The sequence below is a fragment of the Papaver somniferum genome, chromosome 7, assembly GCF_003573695.1.
Source record: "Papaver somniferum cultivar HN1 chromosome 7, ASM357369v1, whole genome shotgun sequence".
NCBI classification, from domain to species: domain Eukaryota; kingdom Viridiplantae; phylum Streptophyta; class Magnoliopsida; order Ranunculales; family Papaveraceae; genus Papaver; species Papaver somniferum.
In genome coordinates, this window is record NC_039364.1 from 247,368,159 (window position 1) to 247,382,013 (window position 13,855).

The 13,855-nt window shown below is 38.3% G+C and overlaps 1 protein-coding gene across 1 annotated transcript; it reads right to left on the reverse strand.

Annotated features, from left to right (window-relative positions):
- Positions 1-7,350: 7,350 nt before the first annotated feature.
- Positions 7,351-8,223, reverse strand: LOC113296310. Its single transcript, XM_026544620.1, has one exon. The coding sequence runs from the start codon at positions 8,221-8,223 to the stop codon at positions 7,351-7,353; it is 873 nt and encodes a 290-aa protein (XP_026400405.1).
- Between the last annotated feature and the right edge of the window lie 5,632 nt (positions 8,224-13,855).

A 13,855-nucleotide genomic window follows, 5' to 3' on the forward strand; every position in this document is an offset into this window, starting at 1 on the left:
ATGGATTATACACGAATTGGTGCAATTAGTAGTGGCTGGAACGAACAAAAGAATGGAGTTGGCTTAAGAGATTTGGACAGACTGAAAATCGTGAAGATTTGTTGCTGCTGAAGAACAGATGGAAAGAAGATGGCGTTGGTTGTCGTCGAGTTTTGTGTGAAGTGGTTACAGTTAGTTAGCACACGAGTTGAGGAGAATGCACTGTGAATGTCAGGGAAGTTAGGAGGAGTAAGTGTTTATGCCGGTTGTGACGTCTAGGAAGATGATAGAAGTGATTCTTTTGAGAGATGTGTGCTTAATGATGGATGAAAATGTTGGGGTTTTTTTCCGTATACAAAACTATATGACTGAAATTGGACTTTAGGTGACAGTTTTGGAAGCAGAAACAGTGATCCAATGCTGTCAAAACCGTGGCTAAAGGGCAGCTTCGGGTCTGGAATGTCTACAAGGTTTAATTGGATTAGGAAACTTGCATGACAGTTTGGAGGAGTGTTTTCCAAGTTTAGGGTTACCTAATTAAGGTGGAAGACTATTCTTAGAAGTTCTAGAAGACTTGGGAAGCAAGGATTTGTCTACTATATAAGAAGGCTTATATTGTGAGTAGAAATCCATTCTCTTGGAGAATCCTCTCTTTATGAGAGTGTTTGGGTCACAACCGTTGTGTCCTACAATGGTTGGTGATGGGGCAAAATCTATGTGAGAAGAGTGACTTATAGTGAGAACGGGTATGGGAGAAATCTAGGGTTTCTAGGGTTCATATGGGGGAAGCTAGAATTCATGATGTTCTTCATGTTCTTGTCTAAAGTCGAAGCAACCATGGCGGTGGAGGTTTATGGAAGAAGAAGAACAAAGGAAGAGGTAAACTCTGCGTAATATGTCTTGTTGTTTCTAATGTTAAGCGCTAGTGGGTTACATAACTAGTTAATTATATAACGTGTCGATGTAATAACTTGTTATGATAATGAAGATTCTCGGGGTGGATTTGGCCGTGGATGTAGCCTACAAAGGTGAACCACGTAATCTTTGTGTCGTGTGTGATTGTTTATTATCGTATTGATTATGTATTCGTGCTAGTATTATCCGATCATGCTAATCTAAAGATGTAAGAGAAGGATTCGAGTTAAGTTATCTAAAGTAGGATGTTTCATGCAACTTACTTTTATGGAAACATGTCGGTTCGAGATTAACGTAACCTCGGTTTCCCGACAAGTGGTGCGGTGAGCGTGGATAAAGATGGCAGTAATTTGGTAATTTGAACAAGAGGTTTCAAACAAGAGAAAATCTTGGTTCGTAGCAGAATGATATAGATCGTGAAGATGATGAGTAAATCAAGACCGAAAAAATAATATGACGACATCAAGAAAGATTCGACAACTTTGCTTGGTGTGACTATGATTCGAGTTGAAGGTGTTTTCTTTGCAAGAGAAAATCGTTTATGGGTTCAACTGGCGTCTGCAAATATTGTCAGGAGAATGTTTTGAATCATGGTGGTGCTTGGTGACGATCGTTCATACACAATATATGAAGATTGTAGCATGTTTTGTCTACATGGAGGATGACTCAAGATTTTTGGTTCTTGGAGTTGGTGAAATCCGTATGGAATTTTTTGAAAGGCTCAGTTCAAATAATGTCAAGTGTTAGACATGCGTCGAAGTAGAAGTATTCTACGAAGGTGGAATTATGAGTGATCATGGCGACGAAGTAGTTTGATACAAGTCATGCAGAAACTTGTATAAAGTATATGAAGAAATTGTTTGTGGTGATGTCGATTTCGGCGGTGCAAGTGCAAAGGAGGAATTTGGCTTAGGTGGTGGTTCAAGCTCAAAGTACAAGACAATTTTGATTCGTGCTAGTGATGATGTCCGCGAGGATGGCCTTGTATAAGGTGGTAAACATTCATGCTTTGTTGGAGTGAAGATGAAGGTTTTGTTCACATCACAAAAGGTGGTGATTGTTGGGGTTTTGTTCCGTATACAAAACTATATGGCTGAAATTGGACTTTAGGTGACAGTTTTGGAAGCAGAAACAGTGATCTAATGCTGTCAAAACCGTCGCTAAAGGGAAGTTTCGGGTTTGGAATGTCTAAAAGTTTTAATTGTATTAGGAAACTTGCATGAAGGTTTGGAGGAGTGTTTTCCAAGTTTAGGGTTACCTAATTAAGGTGGAAGACTATTCTTAGAAGTTCTAGAAGACTTGGGAAGCAAGGATTTGTCTACTATATAAGAAGGCCTATATTGTGAGTAGAAATACATTCTCTTGGAGAATCATCTCTTTATGAGAGTGTTTGGGTCACACAACCGTTGTGTCCTACAATGGTTGGTGATGGGGCAAAAATTATGTGAGAAGAGTGACTTGTAGAGAGAACGGGTATGGGAGAAATATAGGGTTTCTAGGGTTCATATGGGGGAAGCTAGAATTCATGATGTTCTTCATGTTCTTGTCTAAAGTCGAAGCAACCATGGCGGTGGAGGTTTATGGAAGAAGAAGAACAAAGGAAGAGGTAAACTCTTCGTAATATGTCTTGTTGTTTCTAACGTTAAGCGCTAGTGGGTTACATAACTAGTTGATTATATAAAGTGTTGATGTAATAACTTGTTATGATAATGAAGATTCTCGGGGTGGATTTGGCCGTGGATGTATCCTACAAAGGTGAACCACGTAATCTTTGTGTCGTGTGTGAATGTTTATTATCGTATTGATTATGTATTCGTGCTAGTATTATCCGATCATGCTAATCTAAAAATGTAAGAGAAGGATTCGAGTTAAGTTATCTAAAGTAGGATGTTTCATGCAACGTACTTTTATGGAAACATGTCGGTTCGAGATTAACGTAACCTCGATTTCCCGACAGAAAAATATATTAGATCGTGACCGTAGGCTAATGGGTTTACTAAAGCCGTCGGACCTAATGTAAATATTAGCAAAGTGAAGAGTATTATAGTAAACTCATCTAATAATTACATTTTTATCATTTTTTTAATTATTTATTAATTCCTTTAACAAAATTCAATATATAACAGAGTCAACGCGGGCCAACGTTATTTTCAAGTACCAAACACCAAGCTGGACAAATGTTATACCAAACTCAAAAGCTGGACAAAACCTGAGTACCAAAAACAAAATAACCCTAAACAAAATAAAAATCAAAGTATAACAAAGAAACACAAAGAGAAAGGGATTATAGTGTAAACCAAATGAAAAGACCAAATAGAAGAGCAATATAGTAGTCGAAGAAGATAAACTTTGTTGATTTCTTGTTTGTTTACAAAGGAGGAAAAGACCTCTTATATAGGCTTTCTTCCATTAGGGAAATAACTACACCATTAAATCACCAATTACACCTAGAATAAGGGGGTTACAAGAGTTACAAAATTAACACCCATAAAGTGGGTATTAAGAGCCTAATTACTATGAATTAGTGGAGTGGTGGTTCATCTCCATATAATTATTTTATAACACTCCCCCTAGATGTCCACCACGTAAAAACGTTGTCTCGTTAAAACCTTGCTAGGAAAACCCAGTGGGAAAAACCATAGCGAAAGAAAAAGAGTGCAATATGTGGTGAATGTTGATAGAACTACCTCATTAAAACCTTGCTAAGAAAACCCTGTGGTAAAAACCAAAGCGAAGGAAAAAGAGTTTAGATTAGAAAGTTTCCCCCCTCTTTACAGCTTCTATAACACTTTTAACTTGACAGGTATTTGAGTTTCCTAATTCCAATCTTATGAACCAGCTTCTTGAATGTGCAGGTTGGTAATGATTTAGTGAATAAATCAGCAAGATTTCTCACTTGACCGTACCTGCTTTACTTCAACTTCTCCCTCCTTTACAAGTTCATGTGTGAAGAAAAATTTAGGAGAAATGTGCTTTACTCGATCACCCTTGATATAACCATCTTTGAGTTGTGCAATACAAGCGGCATTGTCTTCATATAATACTGTTGGAGTGTTTTTAGTCGAAGAAAGCCCACATGATTCCTGAATATGATGAATCATACTTCGCAGCACACACTCACGACTTGCTTCATGGTACGCCAAAAGTTCAGAATGATTTGAAGAGGTAGCTGCTAGTGTCTGCTTTACTGACGCTAAGATATAGTTGTATCACCATATGTCAACAAACAACCTGTTTGTGATCGACCTTTGTGGGGGTCAGAACGATAACCTGCATCTGCATATCCTACTAATTTTGAATTAGATTCTTTTGAATAAAACAAACCCAAATCAATTGTTCCACTAAGGTAGCGCAAGAGATGCTTAACAGAAAATGCAATGTCAGGTCTTGTGCAATTTGCAAGATACATCAATGCCCCAATTGTACTTAGATATGGCACTTCTGGACCAAGAAGTTCTTCACCATCTTCTTTGGGATGAAATGGATCTTTGTTTTCATCAAGTGATCTAACGACCATTGGAGAGCTTAATGGATGCGCTTTGTCCATATGAAATCGCTCCAAAACTTTCTTTGTATATGTAGATTGATGAACAAAGATACCATTTGACAAATGTTCAATTTGTAGACCAAGACAAAACTTAGTCTTACCAAGATCCTTCATTTCGAATTCCTTTTTCAAATAATTAGCAGTTTTTATGAGCTCTTCAGAAGTCCCAACAAGATTTAAATCATCAACATAAACTGCAATGATAGAAAAACCAGAAGTTGATCTTTTGACGAAAACACATGGACATATAACATTATTAATATAACGTTCCTTCAACAGGTATTCACTAAGATGATTATACCACATTCGCCCCGATTGCTTTAGTCCATACAAAGATCTTTGCATCTTTATTGAGTACATGCCTCTTTCAGCTGATTTGCTTGCGTCAGGCATTTTAAACCCTTCAGGGATTTTCATGTATATGTCACTATCTAGTGAGCCATATAAATATGTTGTGACTACATCCATAAGATGCATGCCCAAATTTTCTGAAACTGCTAAACTTATCAGAAATCGAAAAGTAATTGCATTCATTACCGGAGAATACGTTTCTTGGTAATCAATACCAGGTCTCTGCGAGAAACCTTGCGCAACAAGTCGAGCTTTGTATCTTACAATCTCATTCTTTTCGTTGCATTTTCGTACAAATACCCATTTTTATCCGACGGGTTTTACATTGTTTGGTGTCTGAACAATGGGACCAAAAACTTCACGTTTTGCTAATGACTCGATTTCTGCTTGGATTGCATCCTTCCACTTTGGCCAATCAGTTCTACGTCGACATTGTTCGACACTTAGTGGTTAAGGATCATCAGTAGTTTCAAATACATCCAAGGCAATTGCATAAGAAAATTTATGATCATGAATGATGTTGTTCCGATCCAATAGTCCTTATGTACCTATATGATTTATAGAGATCTCTTTATTTTCAGGTACATCTTCCTCTTCATGTGCAATAATTTTAGATTCATCAATCATTGATTTTGCGGATGTGTTGTTTTCCGGATTCCCAACATCCTTTCTTTTCTTCCGCGGAACTGAATCTTTTGCACCAAGAGGTCTTCCACGCTTCAAGCGTGGTTTAGACACATCATTTTGTTCTTCAGAGTACTCTCGCTGAGTATTTGCAGCAGGTATATATGATTTTGTTACTCTACCCGTGTCTATGAATGCATCGGGCATTCTATTCGCAATGTTTTGCAAATGTATGATCCTTTGGACCTCAAATTCACATTGACTAGTGTGAGGATCAAGGTGATCTAAAGAGGGAGTATTCCATGAAATTTCACGACGTTCCTCAAGCTTTAGCTTTTCTCCCCCTAACGACGGGAAATTTGACTCTTCAAAATGGCAGTCTGCAAAACGTGCCTTAAAAACATCTCTTGTTAATGGTTCCAGGAACCTGATTATTGATGGAGAGTCAAAACCAACGTAAACTCCAAGTCGGCGTTGTGGGCCCATCTTAGTCCTTTGTGGAGGGGCTATTGGGACATATACAACACAACCAAAAATTCTTAAATGTGAAATATTTGGTTGTTGTCCAAATACAATCTATATAGGTGAGTAACTATGATAATTGGTAGCTCGGATACGTACCAACGCTGCCACATGTAAAATTGCATGACCCCAAGCAGAAATTGGTAATTTAGACCGCAAAATTAATGGTCGAGCGATTAATTGTAATTGTTTAATAAAAGATTCTGCTAAACCATTTTTGGTATGTGTGTGAGCAACAGGATGCTCAACGTCAATTCCAATTGACATGCAATAATCATCAAATGATTTAGATGTAAATTCACCAGCATTGTCAAGACGAGTAGTCTTAATGGGGTGATCTGGAAATTGTGCCCTTAGTCGTATGATTTGAGCAAGTAGCCTTGCAAAAGCTACTGTACGACATGAAAGTAGGCAAACATGAGACCATCGGGTTGATGCATCGATTAGGACCATAAAATATCTAAATGGTCCACAAGGAGGATGGATAGGTCCATATATATCTGCTTGAATCCTTTGTAAGAAATTAGGTGCCTCAATGCCAACCTTTGTTGGAGATGGTCTAATTATTAATTTTCCTTGAGAGCATGCATCGCAAGGAAAATCACGACGCGTAAGAATTTTGTGATTCCTTAGAGAATGACCATGTGAGTTTTTTATAACCCGACGCATCATCGTAGATCCCGGATGACCAATACGGTCATGCCAAAGTTTAAAATCTTTGTATCAGATATTGCAAGATGTGTTTCTATTATACTAGTGTGATATAATCCAGATGCAAAAGCCGGGAGCTTTTCCACACATTTCTTGCCTGAGATAATATAATTTATACAAAGATATTCAATATTATCTTCGCTAATAGTCTCAATATGATACCCATTTTGACGAATATCTTTAAAACTAAGCAAATTTCTTGTGGATTTGCTAGAATATAAGGCATCTTGGATATTTAAATTTGTACCATTAGGTAATAATATAAAATCTCTTCCGGAACCGTCAATTATATTTGATATTCCTGAAATGGTACTAACATTAGCATTAGCTAGTTTTAGACGTGAGAAGAATCTCTTATCTTGGAGAATTGTATGTGTTGTTGCACTATCTACAATGCACATAACCTTATCACTTGCATTAAAAGTGCTCAAGTCTTTAACAATATCCATATCTAAAAAAAATATATATATATATATAATTCAAAAATTAATGTAAAATAATAGAAAGTATACCTTAAAAATTAAACTTAAATTCATTAAGAAGCAAAACATCATGAAAGCAAAGTTCAACTAAACAGAAAAATTAAACACATCATTGTAGAAAAACAAATACTAACAATAATCACTGCTAAGAATAGTTAAATTGTCTTTAGGGAAATGGGAAATCCTACTGAAAATGAAATGGAGTGCCAATCCATAATTTCAAGATTCATTGTTATTCTCCTGGAGAAGGAAATCTGAAATGTCGAAGTGGGTAGTCTCCCCATTCTCAAAATTAACAAAATTCATTTCGACATTATTTCCTTGTGTCTTAAGAGATGCCTGGTACAGATCGACCAGATGTTTGGCAGTACGACAGACGTGGGGCCAATGTCCTTGCATGCCACAACGGAAACAAGTAGTCTCTTTGTTTTCCTTAGGCTTGTTTTGTAAACCATTTCCTTTGCTCTTATTCTGGGGGAGGTTGTTGTTGTTTCCCCTTTTGCCGTCATTATGACCACCCTTCTTCTTGTTATTGTGGCGCTTGGGACCATGCCAATGGCCCTTCCCACGTCCATGAGATGAACTGGCATTCACTTCAGGTGTTGCAACAGTACCAGTGAGATGGGACTGATGATTTCTCATCAATAATTCATTGTTTTGCTCAGCCACAAGAAGACAAGAAATTAATTGTGAGTATTTCTCAAACCTCCGCTCGCGGTATTGTTGTTGCAAGAGAACATTTGAAGCATGAAAAGTTGAGCAAGTATTTTCCAAAAGATCATATTCATTTACAACTTCTCCACATAATCTTAAACGAGAAACAATCCAGAAAAGTTCAGAATTATACTCACTAACCGTCTTAAAATCTTGCAAACGCAAGTTCATCCACTCATGTCGAGTTCGAGGGAGTATGACGGTTTTTTGATGGTCATAGCGATCTTTCAAGTCAGACCACAATGAGAATGGATCTTCCACTGTCAAATATTGGGATTTCAATGCCTCGTCACGATGACGACGAACGAAAATCATGGCTTTTGAACGATCCTCCAGGGATTCGTCGTTTCCTTCAACGATAGTGTTTTCCAAATTCATAGCATTGATGAATATTAGCATCAAGAATCCATGACAAGTAGTTCTCCCCCGTCAAGTTAAGAGCAACAAATTCCAATTTTGAGAGGTTCGACATAGTCTGAGAACATGGAAAATATTAGCATTTTTTATTAACATACCACAAATAAAATATATATATATACACATAAAAAATAATAGTAATAATGATAAAAAAATGTTCCAAGCTTTTCATGCTCAAAAAACAGCTAAACAAATATATTAGATTATTTGCGGGTTGAGTGAAAAAATAATAAAATAAAAAATAATAATATTTGAGTAACAAATTAACAACAAAATACATACATATATATATATATATATATGTATCTATATATGTATCTATATTAATTTGAAAATAAGAATTACAAAGAGTTAGTTGGTATCCTAGCCACAAGCTGGGCACCAACGCCTTTTTGAATAACAAGCCATATTATGTGAAACAAATAGTTTCCAACTTTAGAATTAAAATCATGACGCGCTATGCAATTCTTCAATCTCTTAAGAAAAGTCATCATATTCGGACCTAGCTCGTCAAGGGTGGAAAAAGCAAGAACATTGAAATTGTACCCATGTGAGATGCGTTTATCCAAATACTTGTTGTGCTTACGAGAGACAGCGTTAGAAATTGCCTGCCCTGGTTTGAAAGCACGTACCCCTACACTTGTGAAAGGAGACACACCGGTGACATCGAAACAAGTATCATTGCCCCTTTCCCAGTTGCAAATGAGAATATCCGCAGGTCACAAACTAGAGCCAACATCCAAGAGGAAACCCAACTTTACTTCCTTTCTGGCAGGAACACAAGATCTACTGCATACATCCATTAAGGTATCCCGAGCGAGGTCATGGAGAAATTTAATTCCTATATCGCTAGCACAATGTAAGTCGTGATCGCCAAAGATATCCATGTCTCTACTACAACTAGAACATCGGTTGCCAGCTTCGAAAAGTGGAATACCCAACCGATAGCACATGACTGCGCTAAACTGACGTGGACCAATATTCTGATTGAGGCCACTAATAGGACATGCCAAAACATAATCTTGTGCGTGTTTAATTTTGTTACACTGCCATAAAACCGCATCTCGTTCAGTCATGTGAAAAGATGAAGGCATACCTTTCTTAACAACCTCGAAGTAGTTAACTGCCAGGGTATTCATAAGATGGGGGGGAAGTAGCGTCGATGCTGAAGGAAGACGGAAACCCACATTTTTGGATGTATAGGTCCAGCGCTAGTTGAAAAGTGGAGCAAAGCTCAGGAGTGTTGGTATTCCGGAGAATTTTATCCTATAGGGATTTAGTTTGTGCACATGAAGCAAGGAATGCATAATTACTTGTGTCTGACATACAGTAGATGCCCAACCCACCGTCCCTTAGAGGTAAAGATGCTAGGCGTTGTTGCAGAGGCCCAATGCCTGGTCCGTCGCCTGTGATGAGCTATTGCAGATATTTAAAAAGGTGTGAATCAAAAGCCGTCTGCACCTGCTGAACTGCTGCTGGGGATGTGGTACACATAGAGAAATATAGGCGAGAAGCGCCAGTGCATCTACGAAGACGGAGCAATTCGCACTGCGGGTCTCGTCATTTGCGTACTTCTGACATAAGTTGAATGGACATATGTATACGTTCTAGCACAAGTTGGCTACAGAACTGAAGATCAAGACTAACATGGGAGCCCAGTAATTTAACACCATTAGTCGGTCTCCCTATGTTGGAAAGAAATAGGCCTGTTATATCACTGCGAGGGTCGCATGTAGGCCACAAGAGTTCTGTCTTGGCAGTGTTGAGATGTAACCCTCTGTCGGGACCTTCAGCCTGGATAAGTTCTAGGGCTTTGGATACTTCCATAGTATCACCGATGAGGGTACCATCGTCTAGATACCACGCCTGTAGATCGAGATTGCAAGAGCTATGAATTTTCTACACGAGAGGGTGAAGAGTTAAAGCGAATAGTAGTGGCCCTAATGGGTAACCTTGCTGCACTCCCTGTGAAGAAGAAAGTGTATGATTATTGTAGTATAGGCGTGCCGGATTGGAGTAACAGAACTCGATCCATCTAGAAATAGCAGGGCAATGCTGTGGAGCCTCAACTATCATTGCGCTTCTATTAACCAGGTTAAAAGCGTTGCTAAAATCCACCAATACCATGGATGTGGTATTTGTAGATGGTGGATTTTCGAGAAAGGCTAAAATCTTAAACTCATAATCATACGAAGCTCTGATTCAGCAATCAGACGTGAGTATCGAGACACGGGTCTCTCATCGAATTCTCAACGGAGAGTACTTTCTCTCAGAGTACATGTAGATATGTAGTCTCACGACTGGACAACGACATATCTCATGAATACTGAATACTTTCAGTGATTATTTCTATATAGTATCACGAGATGGACGGCTCCTAGACAGCTTGCTCTGCTAGTATAGAGCGATAACGTTTTCAGGAACAAACAACAAGTTTACCCTGACTATATAAAGGATATGACTTACCGACAAGCTCATATCGGGATAATTAATGCTCCTACACAGCTTTCTCTGCTAGTATAGGGCCACAAAGTTAATTATTCCTAATTAAGATTAATTATGTCGTGACATTCACTACTGAATTCCCATAATAATCTATTATCGCTCCTATTCCATGGTCGAATCCACGACTGGTCCCATGGAATGGTAATAAATAATTGTTCTGATTCTATGATCGAATCCACATCTTGATCTCATAGAATAGCAACAACTATATTATCTCATTACTCCGATTTCATGATCGAATCCACAACTGGTCTCATAAATGGTAATGGATAAATATTAATTACTCTGATTCTATGGTTGAATCTACGATCCCACGGAATGGTAATGCTCACTTTATTATTCTGAATTCGTAGTCGAATCCTCATCTGATCTTACGAATTAATAATAAACATCTCATTGCTCAGTTTTGTGAATTATTTTCCACCGAATTCCACAATTAGTAATAAATAATCAACAACCGGGCGTCTGAGCTACTTCTAAGTAAGCCCCGATTCAAATGGTGAAGGTGTATTCAACGACGATACACTAACAGTCACCGCACGAACAAGTATTTCAAAATACAACGAAACGATGAACCTATACAAAATAGAGAAGAAAATAATAAATAATTAAAAATATTGACCAGGGTGCTGGGAGCACGGACACACGACCGACCGACCGTGTCGTGGTCAATCCCACGCCAGTTTTATATTTTTAATGCATTTTTATTATTTTCCATGATTTGATGAAAATTCTCTCATTTTATCAAATCTCCTTCGTCTCGAGGAAACTCCTCGGTTTCATGGTACTTCCATAAATCCATAAAAAATAATATAAAATTAAGGAAAGGAGTGTGGGGCGTGACCGTTGGCCAACCGGCCATGGCTTGGTCCCAACCGGCCCCACACCCCATGGTTCCTTATTATTTTATTATTATTATTATTATTTCTCTAATTTCATGAAAAAACTCCTTGATTTCATGGTATTTTTGCACAAATCATCATATAATAATAAAATAAAATAAAATAACGAAAACTTGTGGGACCGGGCCACTAGCCGGCCGGCCATGCCCTAGACGGCACCACACGCTCTTTGCTTTATTATTTTATTATTATTTATCCTATTTTTCCTTGAATTCATCAAATTCCTTGATTTTATGGTATTTCTCTTAAATTAGGAAAAATTCCTCAAATCATCAAAAATACCTAAAAATATTAAAAAATTAGGGAAACTCGTGAGACCGAGCCCTATCCGGTTGGCCGCGCCTACACGGTCCCACATGCCCTTGTTTTTATTATTTTAATATTTTTTGCTTTCCTGAACTCATGAAAACTCCTTCAATTCATGGAAACTCCCTAAATTCATCAAATTTCTCAAAATTCATGAATTTTTCATAAAATCATCAAAATATTATAAAATTAAGGAAAAGGCACCACGGGACCGTGGTCACGACCGTCCGACCATGCCTTGACCACGGCGGTCCCACGCCTCCTCATTCCTTATTTTATAATTATTTTTCATCATCTCATGGTGTTTTCCTCAGTTTCGTCGAAACCCTAATTTTGGCATATTTTCTCGAATGGATGCTCAATTTCACGCCAGAAAATATCAAAATTCTCAGGACTGAGACGCGGAAGCCTTGGGGATACAAGCACGCTATCTTGACCGACCAAGATTGGCTCTTTGGCTCATGGAAGCCGGTCCCATCAATTTTCACAGTTTTGACCTAATTTGCACAATTGCTCGTATTAGGACCAAAACTCTTCCAAACACTTTGGATTTTCATGAAGTGATCGCCAGGCGGTCACGTGACAACCCAGGGCCGGTTTCATGACTCCATGGTCGGTCCCTCGCCTCGTCATAATTAATTAGGTTTTCTCGCCTAAGGCTCAGACGAGCATTTTTGAATAAATGATAAGCCAACATTTAATCATTCTTCCACCAAAAAATCATCAACTCTTCAGGAGTTCTTCGTATTTGCTCACGTGAGCATATGGACACTACATGGTTGATCCACGGTCCCATGTAGTCGCTCCCTCCTTCGTCCCATGGTTAAACTTCTGACGAACCATGAATTGATCATCAATTGATCAAATTAGGGTTTCTGAATCCAAGGATCATCATTCCAGATTCCAACCTTAATAATTTTACGACGGCCTCATAGTCATTAATTTTATTAATTATGCTCGATTGTACACCAGTGTTCTAATTAATATTTTTGGTACGCTGCCAATAAGCCAGCAACACATGCTCAGACGATCGAATATTCAGCAATTCATCCCATGATCAACACTTACTCAGATGATAAATATTTGCTCAAACCAAGGAATATTGGTTCAACAATCAATATTCAACGATCCATCGAATGAGCAATACTTGCTCACTTCATCGTAATAACTATACCTCTGTCTCATGACATGTTCAATTCATGATTTTCAGAACATCATGTTCAACTCAACAACTACATGGACTCATCGTCCCATCAAACCACGAAGTCATCAATTGACTAACAAACCACGAGACGTCAATCGTGTCACTTGGGGGGTACCACTTAGGGTTTTGGTCTGGAGGTCTACGGCACGTGTGTTCAAACACACGATGGAATGTGAGCAAGTCGTGCAATCAGTTGAAGGAATTCACGAGGTAGTGGGTGGAAAATCGACCAAGTCTCCACACGTTGAGCAACTGGTTTCAAAAACGATCTCCACTTCCCCACTCCTTGATTCCATCAACTGTCACACTTCATGGAATCATGGTGTCTACAATTCCAGCAATATAAATAAGTCTCTGAATCATGATTGAATCATCAACACGAACAGAACATCATCAATCTCATGTCTCATCGACAACACGAGATCATCAACTCATAAATTGAGCAACTACTCTCAATTGAGCAATTTCAATCATTCAAAGCTTATCATATTCAGAATTCACACACCCACAATCTTTGACTACCATTGATTCCACAGATTTCTCAGCTTCCCTCCTACAGATCAACCCATCCTCTCTTGTGACCGAACTTACTCTGGAACGGTCATTGTCTTGATTTAGGCCGGAGTACTACAGATTGATATCTCGAATCTAAAAGCATCTCCTTTGCAGCGGTGCA